Source organism: Coturnix japonica, chromosome 1 (genome assembly GCF_001577835.2).
Source record: "Coturnix japonica isolate 7356 chromosome 1, Coturnix japonica 2.1, whole genome shotgun sequence".
NCBI classification, from domain to species: Eukaryota; Metazoa; Chordata; class Aves; order Galliformes; family Phasianidae; genus Coturnix; species Coturnix japonica.
In genome coordinates, this window is record NC_029516.1 from 45704732 (window position 1) to 45726929 (window position 22198).

The 22198-nt window shown below is 40.3% G+C and overlaps 1 protein-coding gene across 12 annotated transcripts in view; it reads right to left on the reverse strand.

Annotated features, from left to right (window-relative positions):
- Positions 1–208: 208 nt before the first annotated feature.
- Positions 209–22198, reverse strand: part of TNRC6B (trinucleotide repeat containing adaptor 6B) — a 121076-nt gene continuing 99086 nt past the window's right edge. For 6 of the 12 annotated variants that reach the window (XM_032444645.1, XM_032444658.1, XM_032444638.1 and 3 more), the window contains 14 exons: positions 19822–19970; positions 18444–18614; positions 16039–16164; positions 14940–15071; positions 14310–14408; positions 13983–14157; positions 13565–13699; positions 13189–13365; positions 9304–9450; positions 8971–9066; positions 4249–4569; positions 3791–3861; positions 1825–1964; positions 209–1012 (listed from right to left, as the gene is read on the reverse strand). In XM_032444645.1, coding sequence (XP_032300536.1) covers positions 625–1012; positions 1825–1964; positions 3791–3861; positions 4249–4569; positions 8971–9066; positions 9304–9450; positions 13189–13365; positions 13565–13699; positions 13983–14157; positions 14310–14408; positions 14940–15071; positions 16039–16164; positions 18444–18614; positions 19822–19970 — 2327 coding nt within the window. In that variant the 3' untranslated portion in view covers positions 209–624. The remainder of the gene's footprint in view (positions 1013–1824; positions 1965–3790; positions 3862–4248; positions 4570–8970; positions 9067–9303; positions 9451–13188; positions 13366–13564; positions 13700–13982; positions 14158–14309; positions 14409–14939; positions 15072–16038; positions 16165–18443; positions 18615–19821; positions 19971–22198) is intronic. The other 6 variants (XM_015860560.2, XM_015860520.2, XM_032444641.1 and 3 more) reach the window with 5 other exon arrangements.

Here is a 22198-nt window from a genome sequence, read left to right on the forward strand (position 1 = left end):
TTGTGGTTTTTTTTGTTTTGTTTTTTTTTTGTTGTTTTTCTTTTGTTGGTTTTTTTTTTTGTTTTTTTTTTAATTTTTTTTGTCTGTTTTTGTTTTTAAAGTGAGGCTCCGTCAAGTCTTCCCCTCCCTCCCCCCCATCTTTTTTTCTTTTTAACCCCACCCCTACCCCAACCCAACATGGTAGACCTAAGGACGGAAACACACCCAGTGCAAACAAAGTTAAAAAGCTATTTTTTCAGTATATATGTTTCTTAGCAACAACTTCCGTATAACATGAAAAAGTGAAAAACTAGAAACTAATTTTTTTAATTTTTTGTGTTTAAATTTAAATGGTATGTGTACTTGCTTCACATTGTCTTTCTAAGTTGGCGTTCATGATTCAAGTATTTCAAGAGTGATATGTTCTCTTTTTGGATTCATATTCCAAACGAAAAAACTGAAGTTATATAAGGGAGGCAACTATGTGCTCAGACAGTCTGTCAATGACCCACCTTTTTTTCTCTCTCCGTTTTCTTTTTTCCTTTTATAAATGTATTTATTGCAAGTTGAAAAAAACGAAAAGGTCAAGTTAGTGCTGCTGCTGTTCCAAAAAAGGTCACGAGGTCAGAGTTGAAAGTTCTAAGTTCAGATTGAATCCGACCCTCCTCCCAGAAGGTCTCCAGGTAGTAAGGGAGCAGGGCTGCCCATTCTGTGTGGATCCTCTACGCTTGGGACCCCCCACAAGCTTGAAGAATAGTTTGGGGGCCCCCACAACGAAGCGCCAGTGAGATCACCCCCACTGCTGCTGCTGCCACCACTGCTCCACTGCCCAAGCCCTGTTGACCCACCAAAGAGATTCAAAGCAGGTCCAACTGGATCTGTCTGGTTCTGTCCCGTCTCCAGGGATTGCCAGCCTGCTGTGGGTGCACTTGGGGTTGCTGCAGGTGTAGGGGGCTGAGCTTGTGTCAAAAAGCGACTAACCTCTTCATCTGTGGCAAACTCAGCCAGGATGGTAGTGTTTCCCAACACACACCTGGAAGACATATGGAAGAAAAAAATCAAAACTTCCAGTCAAAGCTGAAGTTAAGGGAAGGGATTCAGAAGGCATGGAATCAAAGCAGAAATCAGTTGGCCAGAATGGCATGAACACAGAAAACATCAGCTGTTCTCAGCAGTGAAACTGACTCAAAACACAAGAACTTCCATTTTATGAAGGGCAAAAATCAAATACTCCATTCTTAAGCTTTCTATATTTAAGCTAAAGCCTTGAACATAAACACAAGGACAATAGAAGTACATATGTGGTGTAGATAAAATGATACACGCATGTACGCTACCATTCAAACAGAACAGAGCAAGAGAAGTTTAAAAAGCCCAGGAAGTTACTTTTGTCTCCAAACCTCTCATGTTTTCAAAACATACAAGAGCCACTGTGAATTCAAAAAAATTAAGAACTGAAAAGTAAAGAAAGGTAGCTTTTCAAAGGAGCTATTTCAGTTATATCTCAAAATAAAGCATATTCCTGCACATTTGGATGACAAATTAAGAATGATCTAAATTGATTCATGGTCTTTCATAAGACAGCCCAAACTGTACAGCAATTTGCATACTGGTCACAATTCCATCCTGCTATTTGCACCTTCTCGGTTCTGCATTTTCCAGTTTTCGCCAATACTTGAAACAAGATAAATGGAAGGCACCCTTGTTTTTCATCTTCTCCTACCAATGAATGAAAGCCTCCCTTCAAAAATGCCTGAAACAAGCTTGCAAAGCACAGCACTGGAGAGGCATTTTGGTGTTCATGACTAGTCTAGCAGCAAAGGAAGGACACTGGGATTTGCTCACATGTGCAGTGCAGTCTGGGCCTTGGCTGCCTCTTGTTTGGTGTTGTATCGGATGAGAGCGGTGCCCTGGGTCAGGTTCAGATGGAATGTCAGCAGTGGGCCATGCTGCATGCAGATCGTCCTCAAGGTTGACCCATCGATCTGCGGAAGAACATCCAAAACAGAACAGATGTTAGGAACTACTTTACTACACGTACTTCAGTCTTAGTAGCTACAGTCATTAAAAGATAGTCTGCTCTCACAGAAGAAAATAGGTGGAAGCAATAGAAAGAAAGCAAAGGTAACAGGATTTAACTTTCAAACAGCATCTTAGTGTACCCCAATTTTGCATTACAGTGATTACACTTCATGCAATTAACTGACTTATCTTTTTAGCTCATCTGTAGCTTGACTCATTTTCCCCTCCTCTCTTTCTTATTCCGTCACTACCCTTACATCAAAAGGTTTTCCAGTAATGGCAGACAGGCTGTACTTCTCAGCATCTTCAGCCATTAGGATTGTGCCAGAAGAACTACAATTTATTAGTTTCCAGCACTGTGATGCCAGCAGAATTTAGACCAACCAGTAGGTAAAATGTTCTTTGCAGAATTGGAAGTCTCACCTCTACAATAAGGGGGTTTTTCAATTTTTGTTTCATTGGGTTTTATTGGTTATTTGGTTTTTTTTTCCTGGTCTCTGTGGTTTATGAAACAGTAAGCCATAGAAACAGTTTGCCAAACCAGGAACGTTCATTCCTCCTGAACTGATGTTTCCTCAGCAGTTGTTGCCTACATTCCTTCCTGCAGCACAACAGTTTCTTACCTCCAGGAACTGCTGTTCTCCAAGGCGTTCTGTACAGACAGATTCTGTTCCTTGTATGCCACAAGAACATGCACACACAAATGGGATCCACATGTGCAAATACTTAAAGGAAGTATTATTTTCTTCCTTCTCCCTTTTCTCCCTTAATACAATCTCAAATGAGGGAAAAGAAAGTTTTATGTGGCTGCAAATATGGGCAAAGTTAAAAAAAGAAACTGGAGATACTGTTTCTGAAATCATGCTGATTTTTTACTTCCTTTTACTTCAATGCATCTGATCCACAACAAAAAGAGGATTTACTACAGAAGGTTCAACTGTAATCTGCTTTTCTATTGATCTGAATACCTTCAAAGTATTATTTTTATTCTGTTAAATGATTCCTAAAGCAGCATTAATCTAACTTGCACAGGGCAGGGACTTAGAATTGTGGCTCTTTAATTCACCCCTACCATTTCCTTCGCATTAAGGAAAACAATCCTTTCTATGAAAGAAGTGTCACTTGCCATTTGGGATGATCCAAAGGAGACCTAAGTCTTTCACACTGATGCCTTTTTAAGCTCTATTAGAAGCATGGTAAATTTACTCTGTTGGACGGGAACTAGGGTCTAGACCTTAGGGCACTGCTGATATTCACACAGGTTTTTCCTAAGCATTCAATACATACTGAATGAGATTGCCGAAACCACGACACCCAGAGAACTCATTCTGAGAGGAAGAGTGCTGAGAACACTTTTGCAGGAATAACCAACTTAGCCTGTTTTTGGCAGAAGAGCTGGAAACACTGTGGTTTCAGAATGGAAACACCAAAGTGAAAGCTAGCAGTTATACCAACGTTCTTCCATCCCAAAGAAACACTGCTGTAAACCATTCTGCATTACGGTCATGCAACTTTTCTTCACTTCTAGGAAAAACAAACCTTTATGTTCCAGTACTTTCCTTAAATGCTAGGTAAGAAAAGGCTAAGTTAGTCATTCAGAAACACTGAATGTCTTGAAGTGAAATGAAAAGATTACTACAGAAAAGCTGATTAGACTACAGCCTGGGTTAGTAGAAACGCGTCTCATGCACGCTGACGAATTTGATTCTGTTAGATTTTATTCACTAAAAGCCAAGTGAAAAGCCCACAAATCACTATCTCAGCAAAGCAAACAAGTAACAGAAAATACCTGCGGAGTGAGATTGTGAAGAACCAGCCAGTAACTAGGACGAACTGAGCTACCATCACTCCAAGTAGATGCTGCAAACGGGAGACAGAGGAATCAAGAAAAACGTGTTAAAAACCTTTTTCTTTATAGTCAGGTCTTTCAGTCCCAAACAAATTCAGCATTGTTAACTCTAATAACAAACGTAAGCACAATATTTACTCCTGACAAGAAAAAGTACATCTTTCTTCATATTTCACATCAGGATCCACTTTACTAGAGTTTATTTCCTAGCTGTTTCCCCCCATCAGCTATCTTTAAGTTTTGAAAGGCCCTATGCAACAGAAATTCCTTCACTGCAGTTGTTAGCCCTCTCCACTAATCTCCTGCAGCATGACCCAGGATCCTCCCCCCTGGCCATCCCAATCACCACAGTTCATTTCCATTTCAAGAACTTAAGGAACTTTTTTTTTTCCTTTTACCAGGTAACTGCAACTTTCTCTCCTCCAAACCATTACTGCTGTAAAACGCACACTCCTCAGGTCTGATCAATGGCGTTATCAGATGATTCTTCTCACCAGAGGAAAGCCTTGAGTCCTGTGCCCCCCAGCCCCTGACCGATCGGGGTGCTGTGCTGTTCCATGGAGATGATGGTTTAGGGTTGGTCAGGCCAGGAGGCGGGCGAGGCAGCCCTGTAGTGTTCCTTGAGGAAATATGGTTTTTCCACATCTTGTTGGAGAGATGAGTGGGATTGTGTCCTATGGGATCTGGGGACCATGTTGATTTGTAATCACTGAATTTTGCTGGAAGATTGAATAAACGGTATTAGAGAAACCTAACAAGATTCAACCAGCCTTCAACTACACTATTACTGCAAACTCTTTGCAATTTCAATCACAGACAAACACATAGCACAGAATAAAAAAAGAGTTAATCTGACACAGCAAAAAATCCATGACACATGTAGTTAATCTTGGCCTACTTCATACACCCTCGCTCCCCACAAAAAGAGACTACTGTCTGAATTAACATTACTTACCACACTATATATAATCATTAACACGAGAAATATAAGACACCCATATTACACTACCACATTTCATCTGAGAAACCTGAGGATTTCCTGCTCATCTGGGTGCTACTGACTTTTAATGCCTAAAACCAAACCTTCTCATGGCCCCAATCTTGCAGAGATCCAAAGTAAGTATTTACTGCTCTTGGTCTACTAAGCTAATATTACCTGCTAAAGATGTCATTCAGTAAGATTAATTCTTTCTTATGCAACATAAATGTCATTATAGAGTGTGCACAGCAGTAACACATGATGAAGGTCATTTAGCTATATGACAACTGGACTTTAAAACCATCTTGACAGCATGCGCTGAATTTATACTAGAAAATACTGCCAAGTACTTATTAGGAGAAGAATAATACTGGGCATCCCTCATCACTCAGTAAGAAGAAATACACTTAAGCTGAAATTGCTTGAGTAATTTTCTTTTTCCTTGCTCTGTAATCAGAATCAGCAAACAGACCGACTATCCTAGGGGAAAAGGCTCTTGAGACATACATTACCTTAATCAGAATTCATTTATACATTTGCAAATGTATGTATTAATCTTTCTTTACTCACAAAAAGTAGTAAATTATTCATTTGAAACAGGAAATTAAAATCCATGCTTAAATGTCACAAAATAATACATTCGGGACTCAATAATAAAACATAAGAGCAAGAAGTAAAGGCATGCTTTGCTTCACATTTGGATCACTGCATTTCCATGACAGTAACTGTCAACAGTACTTGGATTTCAAGCACTAACCTCTGAAGTATATAAAAGTCCTTAGAAACCTTGTTTACTAGACCAAGTTTGTTTTATAGATTTGTGAATTCTAAATCCTTAATTCAGATGAACTGCTTTCCAGCTGTACAGCACTGGTGTGTAGTTTATTAAGATGTGGAGGATTTATGGCAGGCAGTGGGTACATTGTCTTCAGTTTAGCTATGACTTTAGGTTTTTCCCTTCCTCTCTTCTCCTTATGTGCTAGACAAAAGCAAAGAGAGATGAGAAAGCTGACACAAAATCACAGAATCACAGAATGACCCGGGTTGGAAGGGACCTCAAGGATCATGTAGTTCCAACCCCCTGCCTAGCAGGGCACCAAACATATCACCTTTTACTAGATAGGTTGCCAGAGCCTGTCCAACCTGGTCTTGAACACCTCCAAGGCGGGGCATCCACAACCTCCCTGGCAGCCGTGTCCAGACCTAACCACTCGTCCTATAAAGAACTTCCCCCTAACACCACCTAAATCTTCCTTCTTTTAATCTTAAAACCATTTCCCCTAGTCCTGCTATTATCGAGCCTTTTCGAAGAGTTTACTCTTCGCGAGTAACGTTCCTATCGAGTATTGAAGGCAGCATAGAGTCACGCCAACCTTCTCTTCTCCAGTGAACAAACCCAACTCCCTCAGCCTGTCCTCATAGGGGAGGGTGCTCCAGCCCCCTGATCATCTTCGTGGCCCTCCTCTGGACCCTTTCCAAAATCTCCATGTCTTTTTAGTACTGAGGCTCCACCCTGGACACAGTACTCCAGATGGGGCTCCACAAGAGCAGAGTAAGAGGGACAATCACCTCCACTATCCCTGCTGACCACCCCTCCTCCTGATGGAGCCCAGGACCTCCATTTGCTTTCCAGGCTGCCAGAGCGCAGCTGTGGCTCATGTTAAGTTTCTCATCTATCAGGACCCTAGGTCTGCCGAGCTGCTCTCTAAGGACAACTCCTCCCAGCCTGTACAGGTGCCTGGGTTCTTCCGGCCCAAGTGCAAAACCTTGCACTTTGCCGTGTTGAACCTCATTAGGGTTCACGACGGAGCCCAGCTTTCCAGCCTGTCAAGGTCCCCTGAATGGCATCCTTCCCTCCACTGTATCGACTGCACCACTCAGCTTGGTGTCATCAGCAAACTTGCTGAGGGTGCACTCCATTCCTTCATTGATATCATTAATAAAGATGTTAAAGGTCCCAAGACAGACCCTTGAGGGACACCGCTCGTTACCGGCCTCACCTGGACATAGAGCCATTGACCACCACCCTCTGTCTGCGGCTTTCAACAATTGCTTATCCATCTAGTTGTCCACCATCAAATCCACTTCCCTCCAATTTGGGAGATGAGGATGTGATGGGGGACCATGTCAAAGGCCTTGCTAGCAGGTCCAGGTAATGACATACGGTCCCGCCTTCCGCTTCGTCCCAACAAGTCCTTACGTTCACTCCATCATAGAAGGCCCACAGATAGTTAAGCATGACCTTCCCTGCGCTGCAGCCGGTGCACGCTGTCTCCGGATCAATGCTAGTTCTTTATGTGATGCAAGTATTTTGTCCAGGAGATCTGCCTCCATAACTCTTCCAGGCACGGAGGTGAGACCTCACCGGCCTGTAGTTTACCAGGGTCCTGCCCTGTCCCCTTCTTGTAAATGGGAGTGACGTGACACCTTCTCCAATCATCGGACCAGTCACCTGACAGGCACGACTTCTCAAATATGATGGAGAGCGGCTCAGGCAGACCAACCTCAGCCAGCTCTCAGGACCCTGATGCACACACCTATCTGGCCCCATAGACTTATACTCATTCAGTCTAAGCGAGGCACTCTCGGACCTTGCATCTACCCTACAGTGGGAGGCGCGATTTACCTCCCTTGGTCCCCACATGGAGGTATGGGGTGCAAGACTTAGGGACGTGACAAAAAGACTAGAATCCTGGCCACCAGTGAAGACTGAGGTGAAGAACTCATTCAGCACCTCAGCTTTCTCTTCATCTGTTGAAGCCATTTCTCCTTTTAAATTTACCAAAGTAGGTACGCCCGTTTTGGCCTGTCTCTTCTGGCCAATGTACCTGTAGAAGGTTTTCTTATTGTTTTTCACGTCCCTTGCCAAGTTCAATTCTGTCTGCGCCTTGGCTTTCCTGATCCCATGTCTGCAAGTCCGGACGGCATCCCTGTATTCTTCCCAGGTGATACAGCCTTGTTTCCAGAGCTTGTACACCCCTTTCTTCACCCTCAGTTCTCTTAGCAGGTCCTTGCTGAGCCATGCCGGTTTTCTACCTCTCCTGCCCACTTTCTTAATCAGGGGAATGGAGACCTCTTGTGCTGCCAGGAGGGCATCCTTGAAGAGCAGCCAGCTCTCCTCAACATCCTTGTCTTTGAGGGCAGCACGCCAGGGGAACACGTCATTCCTCTACTCAGGCTATGAAAGATAAATTGTTTATGTATTTTGAATCCTGCATATGTGTATACTGCTTCAAACCAATGTGATGCCACAAACTGGCAGCAGGAATACTATCTTTCTTGAGAGGTAAGCAGGATTTTCAATGTGTTTTGCAAAGATGGCAACTTATTGCATGAACTCTGCTTTTATCCCTGAAGTTGGAAAAACTGTGTGAGACAGATGCAGCTCTCAGCTAAGCTCACCAGTTCTGCTATCCATATACAATTATCCAGTTTTAAGTAGCTGCCAAAGACAGTGATGTCTCTAAAGAAAACTCCAGCATTTATGAGCAGCTCAAAATACGAAGTACGTGCAGAGATCTTTCTTCACAAGACAGCTTTGGAGACCTTACTTACTGATGCAGACACTACTGTCTGCAGGCCACCCATTGAAAGATCTATGCCTAAGCCCTTCAGTTCTTTGACTAAAAATTAGTTTCTCTCCATGTCTCAGGGAAATTTGAGCATTACAAAAAGTGAGGAAAAAGTGTTCCCTACATAGAACTTTAACACTCCAAATTTAAGATGAATAAAATCACCTCTTTATTACTCGCAATATTCCTTACCTCATGCACACAGGAACAGGTATTTTAAAAAAAAATTACAACGGCTCCCATAAGAGTTTACATATAAACAGACCACATTTAGATTGTGATTTTTCCCTCTTATATCTATTGCCTACTGCTATCTTGTTCTTTAACTTGCATGATTAAAAATGTTTTAGTGGGAGAAGGGTAGGTGAAGGAATTTTAGCCTAGTTTATAAAGCAACTACAACAGAATATTTTATTATCACAAAGACAATGACCTGATCAGCCACACACATTATTATTTCCAAATTTCGTAAGGAAATGCTGAAAAGGGTATTTCAAGGTGGAATAAGGATGAGGAATTAGTGATAATTGAAAAATGTTCTGCCCGGGTAAATTTTGAAGCCTGCATACCTGAAGTGCTATGAACGTTGGTGAAGGAATTGTCAGAGGCACTGTAGGGCCAGGCACCAGGTGAAGGCAGCGAGGTGTTGAGGGAAGAATTAGACCCTATCAAAGGCAGAAAGAGAAAGAAAGTGAAGAGTAGGCCACTTTCAGAGTTAAATCCCAAGAAAGCCATGATTTGTACCAGTGTCAGCTTTCTACATGATACACAGCTGTGGTGCACAGACACACAGGCTTCCTTCTTAGTCAAATGCAAGAGACTTATCCTGTTACGACAGGAATATCAGAATATTCTCAAATATCAGACATAAATAATCATACGCCAGTTGTTCACTGTTTTACCTGTGGTGTTGTCCCGCAGAAGTTGGTGGTCAGTATCTACAATGGGAGATGTGGCTGTCCCCCCCAGCACACTTCCAGGGGTCACGTAGGGGTCAGATTCAGGGTCAATGTTTTGTATACCTTTCCATGGCACTCCTGGTTGGAACTCTGGAACAGGACAAAAGAAGGAGTTAGATGCAGACAATGGAATGTCATTTACTAGAAGTAACTGTGGAGGATATTTCAGGAGGATAATCTTCCACACTGTTCCTAAAAAAAAACACATCAGATTTCTCTTAGATGAAATCTACTCTGTATTTCCTCCCACAGAGCTACTTCTAGTATGAGATTACAAGTCAATACTGCAAAAGTGCTGAAAGAGCATACAGAACTTTCACTTTTTGTTTAACTGGCTTCAACAGTTTTAACCTTCCTGAATACATTATATATCTGCTAAGATACTTCCTGTGTTTACAGTAAGTATCCTGAGCTTGTAAATGCAACCTTGGATGCTCTGTGCTGTAGGTACACACACAGTTTATGCATTACCCATCAGTACTGAAGTAATGCTAATGTGAGATACCTTTTGATAAAAGTGGTATGTGCATAGATTAATATTCTTCATACCTTGTTCTGAAGACAGAATATGCTTAAGTCTCTCAATTATAACTCCATGAATGTCAGATCTTTAAGACATTATACAGAGTTATAGAGAGCATGAACCAAAAAATTCCATTAACATTAAGAAAGATCAGTAACTTGGTTTCTCCTTCAAGTAGACAGATGTTCAATTAATAAAGTTCTGTGAGCCATTCTGGAAGCGATAGTAAGAAATGAATAATGCCAAATACAAAAACAGAAGCTTCCTGGGTACTGTGTAACAGTTTGGACACATGTGAAGGAGGTGACAGGTAACAGATCAATAACTTGCAGATACAAATGCAGAATATGGAATGAAACCTTCATTCCCCTGGAGTTTTGAAGTAACTGATAACCAAAGATCTACGTGAAATGCAGCAATATATATGGGAACCTGCCATGGAAAGTCTTGTTTCAGCTACTGTTACAATGATGCAGCATAGTCAAGACTACAACTTCGACAAACACAGAAGAAGGTGTGATAGTGACGATTCAAATAGCTGGCATATCGAGGGCAGTATTAGATTATGATACTGCACTGCCAGGAGAATCTCAAGAGAAATATCCTGATGGGTCAGAGCCATGACCCATCTAGCTCAGTACTCTGCCTCTAACGCTGGTAGCAAAGATCTCACATAAGGACAAGAACATAAACCTGGCCACCATGGGCAAGCTACAGCCATTGCACTCTATTAGCATTTCCATTAAGGATATCAAAATGCCTTCTCTCAGCTAACACTTGCTTGTGAACACATTTTCCACCACTTTTTCAAACAGCTAGAAATATCTACCTGTAGAAGCTCCAAAAGCAACACTACTCACATTCACCACTTATTATGGAAAAAAACTATGTTCTTACCTATGTAAAATACATATTCTCTTAGTTCCAGCACCTGTACCACAGCTGTAGCACTGGAACGGTTGAGGAATTACAATTCTGATTTTACCTTACCTACTGTCTTCAAGATTTTTTAAATGTCAGTCATTACCTCCCAATTTTTTCTAACTCTACAACACTGGACTAGGGAAGTGATTCTGCCCCTTTACTCAGCATTGGACCTGCTCTCATTGGACTGCTCTCCTGAATGGCAGAATTTCTGCATCAGATGGCATTCAGTAGGAAAACATGAAAGCTGTGATGTGGGTTAATGCTGAATGACCACTGTGTATTCACTCAAAGGAAACTCACATGCATTTCAAGAGGTTCCCTCTTGTAAACTCATTTTTATTAACTTGTTTCTCAACACTGTAAGGAAAATTTCCGTACCTAGATCTGACAGTGATCCTCATCTGCAAGCCTAGACAGAAAAAGGATCTTTATCCTTAATCAGGGTTCTTGATAAGGTAGATCATGATTATAGGTACCTCTTCCTTCTCAAGGATGCTAAAAAGCTAATAAACCCATGAAATAGCTTAAGTGGATGATGGTTATGGGACAGTAACATTCATCTCAGTAGTCTATGGACCTCACGAGAGAGACATAACAACAAAATGACAACTACCTAACAGCTGCATGACAAAACCCACCATCTCTTACACGAAGTCCACAATCACAGTCAAGAGCTATGCATTTACACAAGAGATGAGGGATGGTACTCACAATCCCAGTGACAGTTTATGTTCAGGATTCATGAACTCCATCTATCCTCTCTCAGAGTGAGACAGTAAATAATAGCAAAAAATTTACATATCACTGACAGCAGGACTGCAAGCATCACTAAAGAAGCTCAAAGGCACCAAAATGGGACAAAGTATTCTATTCAGTTTCTTGCTTCTGTAATAGCATTCTGGTACCAATCATCTTGTCAGAGCCAACATCTGCTTCAAAACCCTGGAATGCAGCAGAGCTGATACATCCCTATCCGAGTATCCTAAGCAGTACTGTGTTTCTCAGGTGGTACATAGGGGAACGCTGCTCAACTTGTGTTTCTTTTTTAGTAACCAATGAGCCTAGGAGACAGGCCCTGAAAAGAATTAAGCCCTGGGGATTTCTGGCATTATGAACATTAATTCCAGTTCAAGAAACCCCCTATGAGCAGCCAGGCCGACAGCAAAGTAATGTAAATGCACTTTTACAGAAAGCAGTCAGCGGTCTGAAAAGTCATAAACGCACAGACATTGTTCAAGTAATCCTTGAACTGTGTTACCTCATCAAAAAACATTTTCTTACCAGAGTTACACACTGAAGGTTTCTCACATTAAAAGCTTTAACTACTTTTTGTAAGCTTCCAGCTATTTTGTACCTGTAGAACAGATTTCTAGGCTTTTTAATGCAAGGCCTGTACTACTGGTTTACTCAAGGTACCTGTACCTACACTTCTTTGTGCTTGAGTGGGTACACAGCAAAGGATTAGCAGCAAGGGATGTTTACTTGGAATCTAAGAGTTCTCCAGGCACAAAAAAATCAATGCATCCTGCTATTTGCTGGACAATACTGGTGACTGATCCATAAAACAACCAGGGCACCATTCTGGGCTTAGCAACTCTTTTATATAGATAATTATGTGTTTAAATACATACACACTTTCCTTAAATATTCTTGTGTCTTCTAGTGGGCAGAAAATTCTGCCAGTGAAAGTTGACAAGACTTAAAGAATATGCCAGAGCCTGTAAATTAGAAAGAAACTTCTACTCAATCCAAAAGATTGATGCAAAGTGCTGAAATATGCCTACACTCTTCTAGCCTTTACACAACACAAGCAAACACGAACCACAACAAACATCACAGCATATAGATTTTACACAGATACTGTTGGCAAAAGAAGCCTTGTGAGTCATATTTATAGCTAACTCCTGAAAGGGGAAGTTTGTGTACTGACAAATAAGAGAAGTCAGGAGAGGAAAATCCTTTTCCCACCACCACATGAAGGCAGCCTTTATATCTTCTGCATTCTGATTCCATACTATCCATTACAATTCTTAAATCCTCTGTCAGCATAACAGAAGTAAGGAATAAATATAAAAGGAAGGAGCTGGTATTATGCATTTCAGGGACAAACGTTCAGATGAGAATTTCCTTAATTGTAAAGTCACAGAACTACAAGGGTTCAACTCATAAAAACAAAATACTAATCAGACGATTCATCAGTTAGTTCCTATTTAACTCAGACAACTTTTTAACTGGAAATTCAACGTTTATGTTTTAATTTGCATTTTTTTAAAAAATGTAATAAGCCAACCAAATACTTTCCTTGCAGTGGTTACTGAGGAAAGATCCCGGCACATCTACTATAAAGGTGGGACATAATCCCTGCCCTCATGTAATACCTGGAGGCCAGCTGGCGTTGCTGGACTTGCTTCCAATCTTGTTTGTCGGCGGAGATTTGGCAGGTAACCAACTATCACCAGCAGGGCCTGCATGGCCACCTAGTGGGTCGCCCTGAATTATGTCAAACTGGTTGTAGGGCGATCCTCCACGAGCTTTTCCAGGGGGCACTATTGCACCTGAAGCATTAAAAAGACATATTTACATTCTGGAAAGGTTGGGTCTTTATGAGAATACGGAATGCTAAAACCAAACATAGTTAAGATGCATGGTAATGAGGTCAGATGTTAACTAGCTGGAAGCAGTTACACCTGAGCTATTTCACCTCTGGTGAGATGATACTGCAAGAACACTCCCAAAGAGTAAATCCTTTCTTACCATTTTTGTGCATATTGGCATCTTGTGAAGCCACAGAGGGCAGCCCTTCCATCATAGTCCACTGTTTAAAGCGGGATTCTGTTCCAGCTTCTTTCCCTCCTACCATGCCATAGTCCATGCCGCTTGAGCCAAAGCCTGTGAAGCAAAACCAAAAACCATTATCATTTGCTGTTTATATTTAAACGTCCTCAAATGTGGAGGCCCTGCCATTATAAATAAAATAAATTCAAGCCCTAATAAATGAAATGTTTGAAAAATAACATTATAATAAGCCTTTTAAGTTGGCACTCTGCTTAAGGTACGCTGCAATATGCTGTTTTTATGATAAAAATTATGCAGTTTTATCAAGAGCTCACATTTCTTATAACCTTTGCTCTAGCAACTACATATGAATTGCTCATCCCATGGGAGCACTTACCTGAACCGTATCCAGGTATTTGTCCTTTGGTCTGCAAATCTGAAAGACCCACATTCAAAGGATTGGGTACCATGCTGTCTATATGTGGCTTAGGCCCAACAGGGTGGGATGGTGAATGCTTCATGCCAGGCTGCCTCTGTTGCTGCTGCTGGAGGGCACTCACCATACGAGCAATCTGCAAAAACAAACAAACAAAAATGCAATAAAATAAATAGGGATGGTACTGAAGAAACAGTCTGAAAAAGATCCAAAGGCCTGTGATCTCTGACAAGTACAGTGTTAGTACACTTTATGCTTTCACATGACTGACAGAAACAGTGCCCCCACCTGTTGCTCCTGCTGCTGTCGCACAGCTTGAGATAACTTCCTCTGGCTCTGTAACAGCTGCTGCTGCTGCTGCTGCTGCTGAAGGAGGAGCTGACACGCCTGCAAGACAAGTGAGGGTGGGAAGGGTGAAAATTCAAAGCTCTTCAAGGGAAATCTAACTGCCAGGAGCTGACCACCAGCTAATGCTTTACTCACAACTCAAGCATAGGCAAACCATTCCTCACAATGAAATAACATTAACAACAAAACTTTAGAAAAATACTACCTTCTTTAATTGTTTCTAACTATACATCATGCAAGAGCATCAGTAGTGCTTGCTTTATTGCCATCACTGAGACTACTAGTCTGAAGAAAATTTCATTAAAAAAATCAGCCAATTGCTTTCAATATATGAAGGCATGGCTCAGAATCATTACCAACCCATGATAACATATATAACAATTACACAGGGTTGCTCAGATTATCTGCTGGCCTCTAAGGGCTGTATTTTCACGTACAAGAAGCAGGGAATACTTGTACAAAAAAAAATCATAGAATCGGTAGAACAAAACAGAATCAGAACAGATGTAAAAAGAAAATTCAGCAGACAATTTGCAAACAGTCTGTTTCACAAGATAACTAGCTACTTACTAATTGAAACTGGGGAATCTGTGGAAGCTGGCTCAGCATGGCAATCTGCTGTGGAGAAAGCTGGGGTCCCACATTGAAAAGACCTGGATTCAAGCCACTGTTGGGGAACTGTTTGAGCATGGAGGCCGAAACCTGCATGGAAACCAATTAGATATCCTCAAGAAATACACTTCTACAAGATAAGATAATGAAATGCAAGTATTTGTATATAGGAATAGATAGGTCACCAATCTTAAATGGTGTTTGGGGAAAGACATTACAGATTTCTTTACACATCACATTTAAACATGCACAGTCTATGGCTGGAGCAGAGTGAATCTCACTTGGTTGACAATGTACAGTATTACATGTGCAGATGCAGGGACACACACACACACACACACACACACACAAAGGTTCCTCCCCCAACCACATAGTTGCTAGAGACTACACTAGCTTGACAAGGAAAAAGAAAGGCATTTGGGCAGTCACCATAGCAAAGAAACAGTGCCTCACAGAAGGGTTAATTTCTGTGTATGCTGAATAAGCTTCAGTAAAAGACAGGAGTAGGCGGAGAAGAATCCCCCTATTTTTCCCTGCATATCTGATTTACACAGGTACTCAGGATAATCTCCAGAAGTATTCACCAAGTGCAAAGGCAAGCTAAACTTGTGCAGTTGGAGAGCCTGAAGTCTTCATTAAAAGTTCTGCAATGTAACTGAAACACAAAGCTTGAGACAAACCTGCTTGAAAAAAAATAAGCAGTTTGTCACACTTCAGAAAAAATTTCATCTTTCTCTTGAGTTTTATTTTAAATACTTTCCAAAACTCTATGTAATACACAGGACTTCTGACTTCACCCTCAGGTTTTACAATACTGGGAGAGAGCATTTACAACCCACTGCCTTGGAACGACAGCAGGCTAATTCTTCTGCAGAATTTCATCTCCCAACGAATTTAAAACTCACAGTCGAACATGGTTAAAATTTTTATCTACGTTTTCTGTTTCTTAACATCAAGACTATGACAATCTCAATGATGCGCGCTGAAGGCTGTAGCTCCCTCCTTTGCTTTCTTTTTTATTTTCTTTACAAGTAACCAGTTACTTTAAATTCCTTACCTGGGGAGAAAGAAATTGGGGAGGCACTTGCGCCCGGATATTGGGGGAAGGATTTAGTGGCTGCACTGGTGTGTGCATGCCCCTCGATTGTGCTGTGCTGTTTCCAAACAAACCATGATTGCCACCCTATAAAATTAAAGCATTAGTGAGAAGAATTCTTCAGAATAATGGGTTTCTATGCTACTAGCTATTTATAAATAATGAGGCAAGTACTGACTTAAACAGAGTATTGTTCGAATTACAGAAATGCCTGCCCTTAATCAGTAACATTGCACCTGCAATAAGACCGCAATAAGACCATTTTCAAGATGCAGGCTCTTTCTTTTCTACATCCAAGAGTCGTGTTCATGTATTTAAAAGCACATGACTAAGTTTGTATTTCGCATGGTACATGTTGGGAAACAGAAACTAAATATAAACAATAACCTCAAAAAACATTCCACTAGCTTAGAAGTTTGGTAAGCCTGCCAGTGAGAATTTCTGGCCATTGTTTTAGAAAAGCGAGGTACTTTGTCACACTGGGCTGTCACGTATCACTCAATTCTGTTGCTTTCGCTGCAGGCTTTCCACTAACAAATCGGAACTCAAAACTTTCATGAAAAATTCCCTTGTGATGTGAAATATTCAGCATTCTAGACTGAGATTTTTTTTTGTTTTCCCTTCCCCCCCCCCATTATATTAAAGTATAAGGTAAAGAGTAGGTAGACTCTCAAATACGAAAAAAAAAAGCACCTCTCCTAGTGATTTTTTTTTTTTAAGTAAAAAGAACATTTGCTGTTTCTTCATTTTTTAATGAGATCTGCTTCCTGTTTCTAAAGGAACTTCTGTAGTAGTAACTCCGACTATACAGAAAGACCAAAGAGAATTTGGTCCATAATTCCATAATGGAGACTGTGTTCCATTATTTCAGACTCTGAGCAGACTCTCTTGTCTGCTTTCACCTTTCAACAAAAAGCCACAGGAGATGTTATGGACAGTCTCCTACCTGTGCAGCTGTGCGCTGCTGCTTCTAAAATCAGAAGCCAAAGCACTTCTCTCTTATACTCCTAAAGGTTCTTACATGCCATGATCCTGTCCTTTCCAACACCTTCAGCAACTCCCCTTCTCCACTGTATACAAGGATCCCTTGATCCATACCTGCATCTCTCATGTACTACGGCTTCTAAACAACTCTTTTTTTTTTTTTTTTTTAATCCCCTCAGCCATCATTCTGTTCTCTCTCTCCACACCAACATCACTGTATCTAACATAAGTTCATCCTTCTTCAAATCTGAAGTTGCGGAGGTCCTCTCCAAAACCCTCCCTACCCCTGTAAGCCAGAATTTCATAAGGTTTGCCTCCCTTCTGCCATAATGCTGTGCATTCTCCACTTTCTTTTGCTACAAAAGTCTCTCATTCTGCTTCTGTACTGGTAGCACTGTGGATCAGCTTGTTCACCTACACTGCATTTTCTCAATACTCAATACTCCTCTTTCAGAAGCAGCTCAGTAGTATGTCATACTGAGCATGCAGCAGGAGGATAAAAAAAGAAAAAATGATCCCAAGAGACAGAAAAGCTCGTATTCTGGAAAGAACTTGCTGGGATCAATTGCCTATTAAAATAATTGAGAAGCTTGGAGCTGCTGCTACACTTTCAGCTTTCTCTAAAGCTCAGTGGAGTTCTGTACACTAAAACTGAGAACGTGTCTACAAATTCTGGATTTAATCTGATGTCCAGTGCTGCATCACATAGAAACAGAGAGACAACACACAGAAACACCATTATGTCAGGCACATGACTATATAAGCTAGTCCAGTTGTAATACTCAGTTCCGTTCTTACACTTCCTAGCATTCCTCCTTGTATAATGCAAAACACAACAGCAAGGAATTATTCCAACTATAATCAACCACTCCATTTCTTCCCTGCCATTCCTCCATGCACGGAACAAAATTATTGCTACTTCAACCATTTTTAAACGTTGCTAAAATCAGTCCTTTCTATGGTCTGTAGGGAAGGGAGGAAGGAACTGGCACTATGCAAAAGGACCGCAATGTTTTTAAAGAAACATTTCTACACATGAGGTTACTGGGTAGTCTGGAACAACCCAGTGTTGGGGGTTGGTGGGGCAAATCAACAACCTCTAACTAGATTTTAAAACATCAATATACAGTTCTTCACTAACTAACTTCATGACTTCTGAAAAATAAACATCTGCTGCTGCACTGTGATTCAATAAGTAAGAGGCCAACAAAACCAGAAAGAATACATTTTGATGACAGGAGCCAAAGTGGATGGCTTGATATAACTGAAATTTCTGTTATTTATTTATTTGGTAGGAAAACAAATGCAAGCAACCAACTAACCAGGATTAAGCCCAGGTTGCAGCCATATTAACAACGCATCTTATAAGGTGGCCTGCTTACTTGTCTAGCAGCGTAGTTTTGGGGACTGAGCCCTGAGCCGATTGCTCCAAGGCCGACGTTGGATAGTGTGGAACCAGAGGGAGACAGCTTGTAGCTGGGAGAAGGGGAGAAGGGAGAGCAGGGAGCCTCATCCCCAAGGCACCCATCTTGATTGGAGAAAGGCAAAGTCAGCTGAAGCCAACAGCAGGAGTTGGTTAGTGAAGCAACAGAATGCAAGAGGAGAAAAAGAGGGACGGTGAGTGACTAGGAAGAAGCAAAGTTAATCTGTAATAGCAATTACATGGACAAAAGTTCCGACTCAAACGAGCACTTAACAATCATGATTCTGGTCCAAGGAGATGATCAATAAGTCCCTTTTCTTCTAAGGAAAACATTTTGAGAAGTAGGTTGCACTAATAAAGTTAATCTCCGACAGTGCCTACTACCACTACAGAAACAAACAAATCTTCAGTTAATTCCTAATATTAGCATATACCTATGACCACAATCTATGTTTGGAAAGCATTAGGTCTGCTAGTGGTATTTATTAAATGGGCCACCAGAGGGAGTTGACAAAATTGTTTTTGGCCTGTTATACCAAAATGGAGGAGTTTCAAAAATCAAAAAAAATCAAAAAAAAATCAGACATTAACACACCTACAGCATTTTTACACATTTTCCCCCCCATTTTACATGTGATAAAATGTATTTTAAAAAAGAAACATCACCACCTACAAACATTCTGAATCTATTGGACAATCTCAAATTCATAATGTGCGGCAATTAATATTTGATAACAACAGTGAGTGAAAGCTTCTACTTAAAACAGGCAAGCATATGAAAGAAATGCTTAACATAACATACAACAGATGTCACAGAGAAACAGATGCCATACAGAAGCTCACAGCACACGGACATACAGCCAAAAGGTTTGCAGAATTTAGAAGGGGTGTTTCTAATACATCACAGACATGAAAGCAGAAAAATATCTGAAAGACTGTGATTACTTATGTTTACTTAGATCTAAAACCCATCTTTTTTACAGTAGATGACTGTTGTCAGTAACCAAAAGAATCTCCGTGATGAAACCTGTAATGAATTTCATTACTACCAGTCATTTACCCTTCCAAGAAGAGCAAGAGAATTCCTTCCTGATCATTTAAAAGAAGTCTGTTTTAGAATAAAAAGCATTTTTCCACCTAGATAATTTAGCTTGTTTGTACATACCTGACTCCTGTTTTACAAACACATCCATTCTACAAACATAACTCCCTCACACCTTCTATTGTTGAGTTCATCCATGGTGACTGGATTTTTAGCACTCCCAGAGGAGTAGGATTAAAACTAGTATCTCAAATACAGAGGCTGATTTTAATTTATCTGGAGATATTTTTCTCACCTTCTCAAAATAAGGCCCACTATCTGTGGTTCCCATGTCTTTGGAATTAGGTGGACGGAACCCAGATCGATCCTTTCTCATTATGTCATTAAAATCCCCGAGATTCATGGCTCGTTTATCTACCTCAAACTTCTTATCTGGGAGACCACCTGCAGAAAAGAAGAAAGAAAGCATAATTAGTGCCAATCATATCCACTGCCTTGCATACCATCAGGTTCACAGCCAAAGAAAAAATATTTAAGATCAGATTTGTCTTATTTACATCTTGTATAAATCATTTATCTTACAATTGAGTACAGCAAACAGTTCCCACCAAAGAACACTGAGAAAATAAAAGAGGAAGTTTCATTTTTAAGACTGAACAAACCAATTCAGGGAATTTAATTCAAAGCATTTCTTGCAGTTTGTGTGCAAGTATGAATAAGTTAGTCAAAATTCTCCTGCAGTAATGTGAACTTAATCCTTGAACACCAACAACTTTCTGGTTGAACATAACTTCCCCGCACCAGAGAATCAATCTCTCTCAGCCTGTATGCAGCAATTATACACCCCACAAGAGACACTTTTCAAACAACCTCTTCAAGTCTCCTGACATTGTTTACTGAGTAATCCAGTGTAGCATGAGAAAGAGATGTTAATAACAGATGAGGAAACTACCACTCGCAGTGGACAAAACATCTTTCTTTTAAGCATATCATCAGCCAAGTCCTGACCAAAGGAAGTTGCTGCTTTACATATAACCACGGTCAGAGAACAATTCCTTCTGTTGTACTTGGCACTTCTATCAGATGAACAGTGTTATGCTGAAGTAAATGGAAAACATATTAATTTTAAAATATAAGCAATGTGGTAGAATCAAGCTTTAATTGTATTTGCAATTTTAAATAATTGTGTTTAGTGGAACACGTGGCCTTCACAAGAACAGTTCAAAAGGCCTGTCACCATATTTAACCAGAATTTATGACTTTCAATGAAGGAACTTGGTGATGGATATGTTATCCTACCACTGACAAGCACTGAAGTCTTTATTATACAGAGCAGACAACTAATGACTGTAAAATCCTGAAAATATTTACTTTCTCAAAAATGATTCTCAAAGGCAGCAGCATCTCTTGTTTATGTCCTATTGCAAACTGTTAATATTTATAGGTTTCCTACTGCCAAGGACCTATGAAATTAACCACTAATTACATGGGTTCTTCTTTTTGGTATAGCCTTCAGAGTTGATCTGGTTTCATCCTCTCAGATGATTTCAACATCATTTATCACAAAAACAGTGACATACCACCTCTGCAGTTAGCAAGAACACTTAAAAACAAGCACACATAAAAACTCAAATCATCTACATAGGGAACTGTAGAACAGGTTAAAAGTTCTATCATTTTTGTAAAAGACACTTCATCAGATTTTTTTTCTCCCCACTACTAATAGCTCTAAGAGACACTGTGAAAACTAGATAATGAAACAAGAGCTTGAAAGACCACTTTCATGCCTGATGAAGGAAAAAAGCTATTAAATATATCTCCCTCACCACATGCACACAGCTTAAAGGAGAAAAAAAAAATCAATCTATAAGTATATAAACATAAGAAATCAATGTGGTAAAAAAAAAAAAAAAAAAAGTACTACTAATGTGGTAAAAGTAATACTGAAAAAAAAGAACATTTGAAATATGTTTTCTAATTGACCACAAAAACTAAAACATTTGAGAGATACTGGTTTTAAACTTTTGCCATTAAGTCACAACATCCAACACTACTCAGCAACCACACTGAGTTGTTATACTCTGGTTACAGCTTTGTTAAGTATTTTCAATAGTGTACAGGATGAACTGCATTTGAATCAACAGAAATGGAAATGAATTTCCCAGTCTTCATAGATGATTTGAGAATTCCATGATCTGCAGAAGTAGCTGCTAATACATTAAAGAAATAAGACAGAAGTGACTGTCAAACAAAATAAGAAGCTACAATACTAAGCAGTCCTGGCAAGCTACTTACTGTAGTATCAAACTTCACATCTCACGACTTCTGTCAGTAGATAAAAGCTGCAGCCTATTTCCTATTTACAAAGTTCAACAAGCTATCTGTTGAAGAGATCTGATAATAAACAAATAGGGAAGTAAATCTGCCTCAGGCATTCTACTGATCCATCTCTTTTCTCTCTCGGTCAGCACAGTACCTTGCAACCAAAGCAACATATTTTTCAAACAAGACTGAGACCCACATAGTTAGAATTACTATGGCAATTACTATGACAACTGGACCTATTTTAAGACGCGTGATGATCAGAGCCAAGTTACTCTGTGCATACAAAAGCCTACGTTTTCTTTGATACATGTGGTCTCCAAGCACAGATTTAATGGAGTTCAACGCAC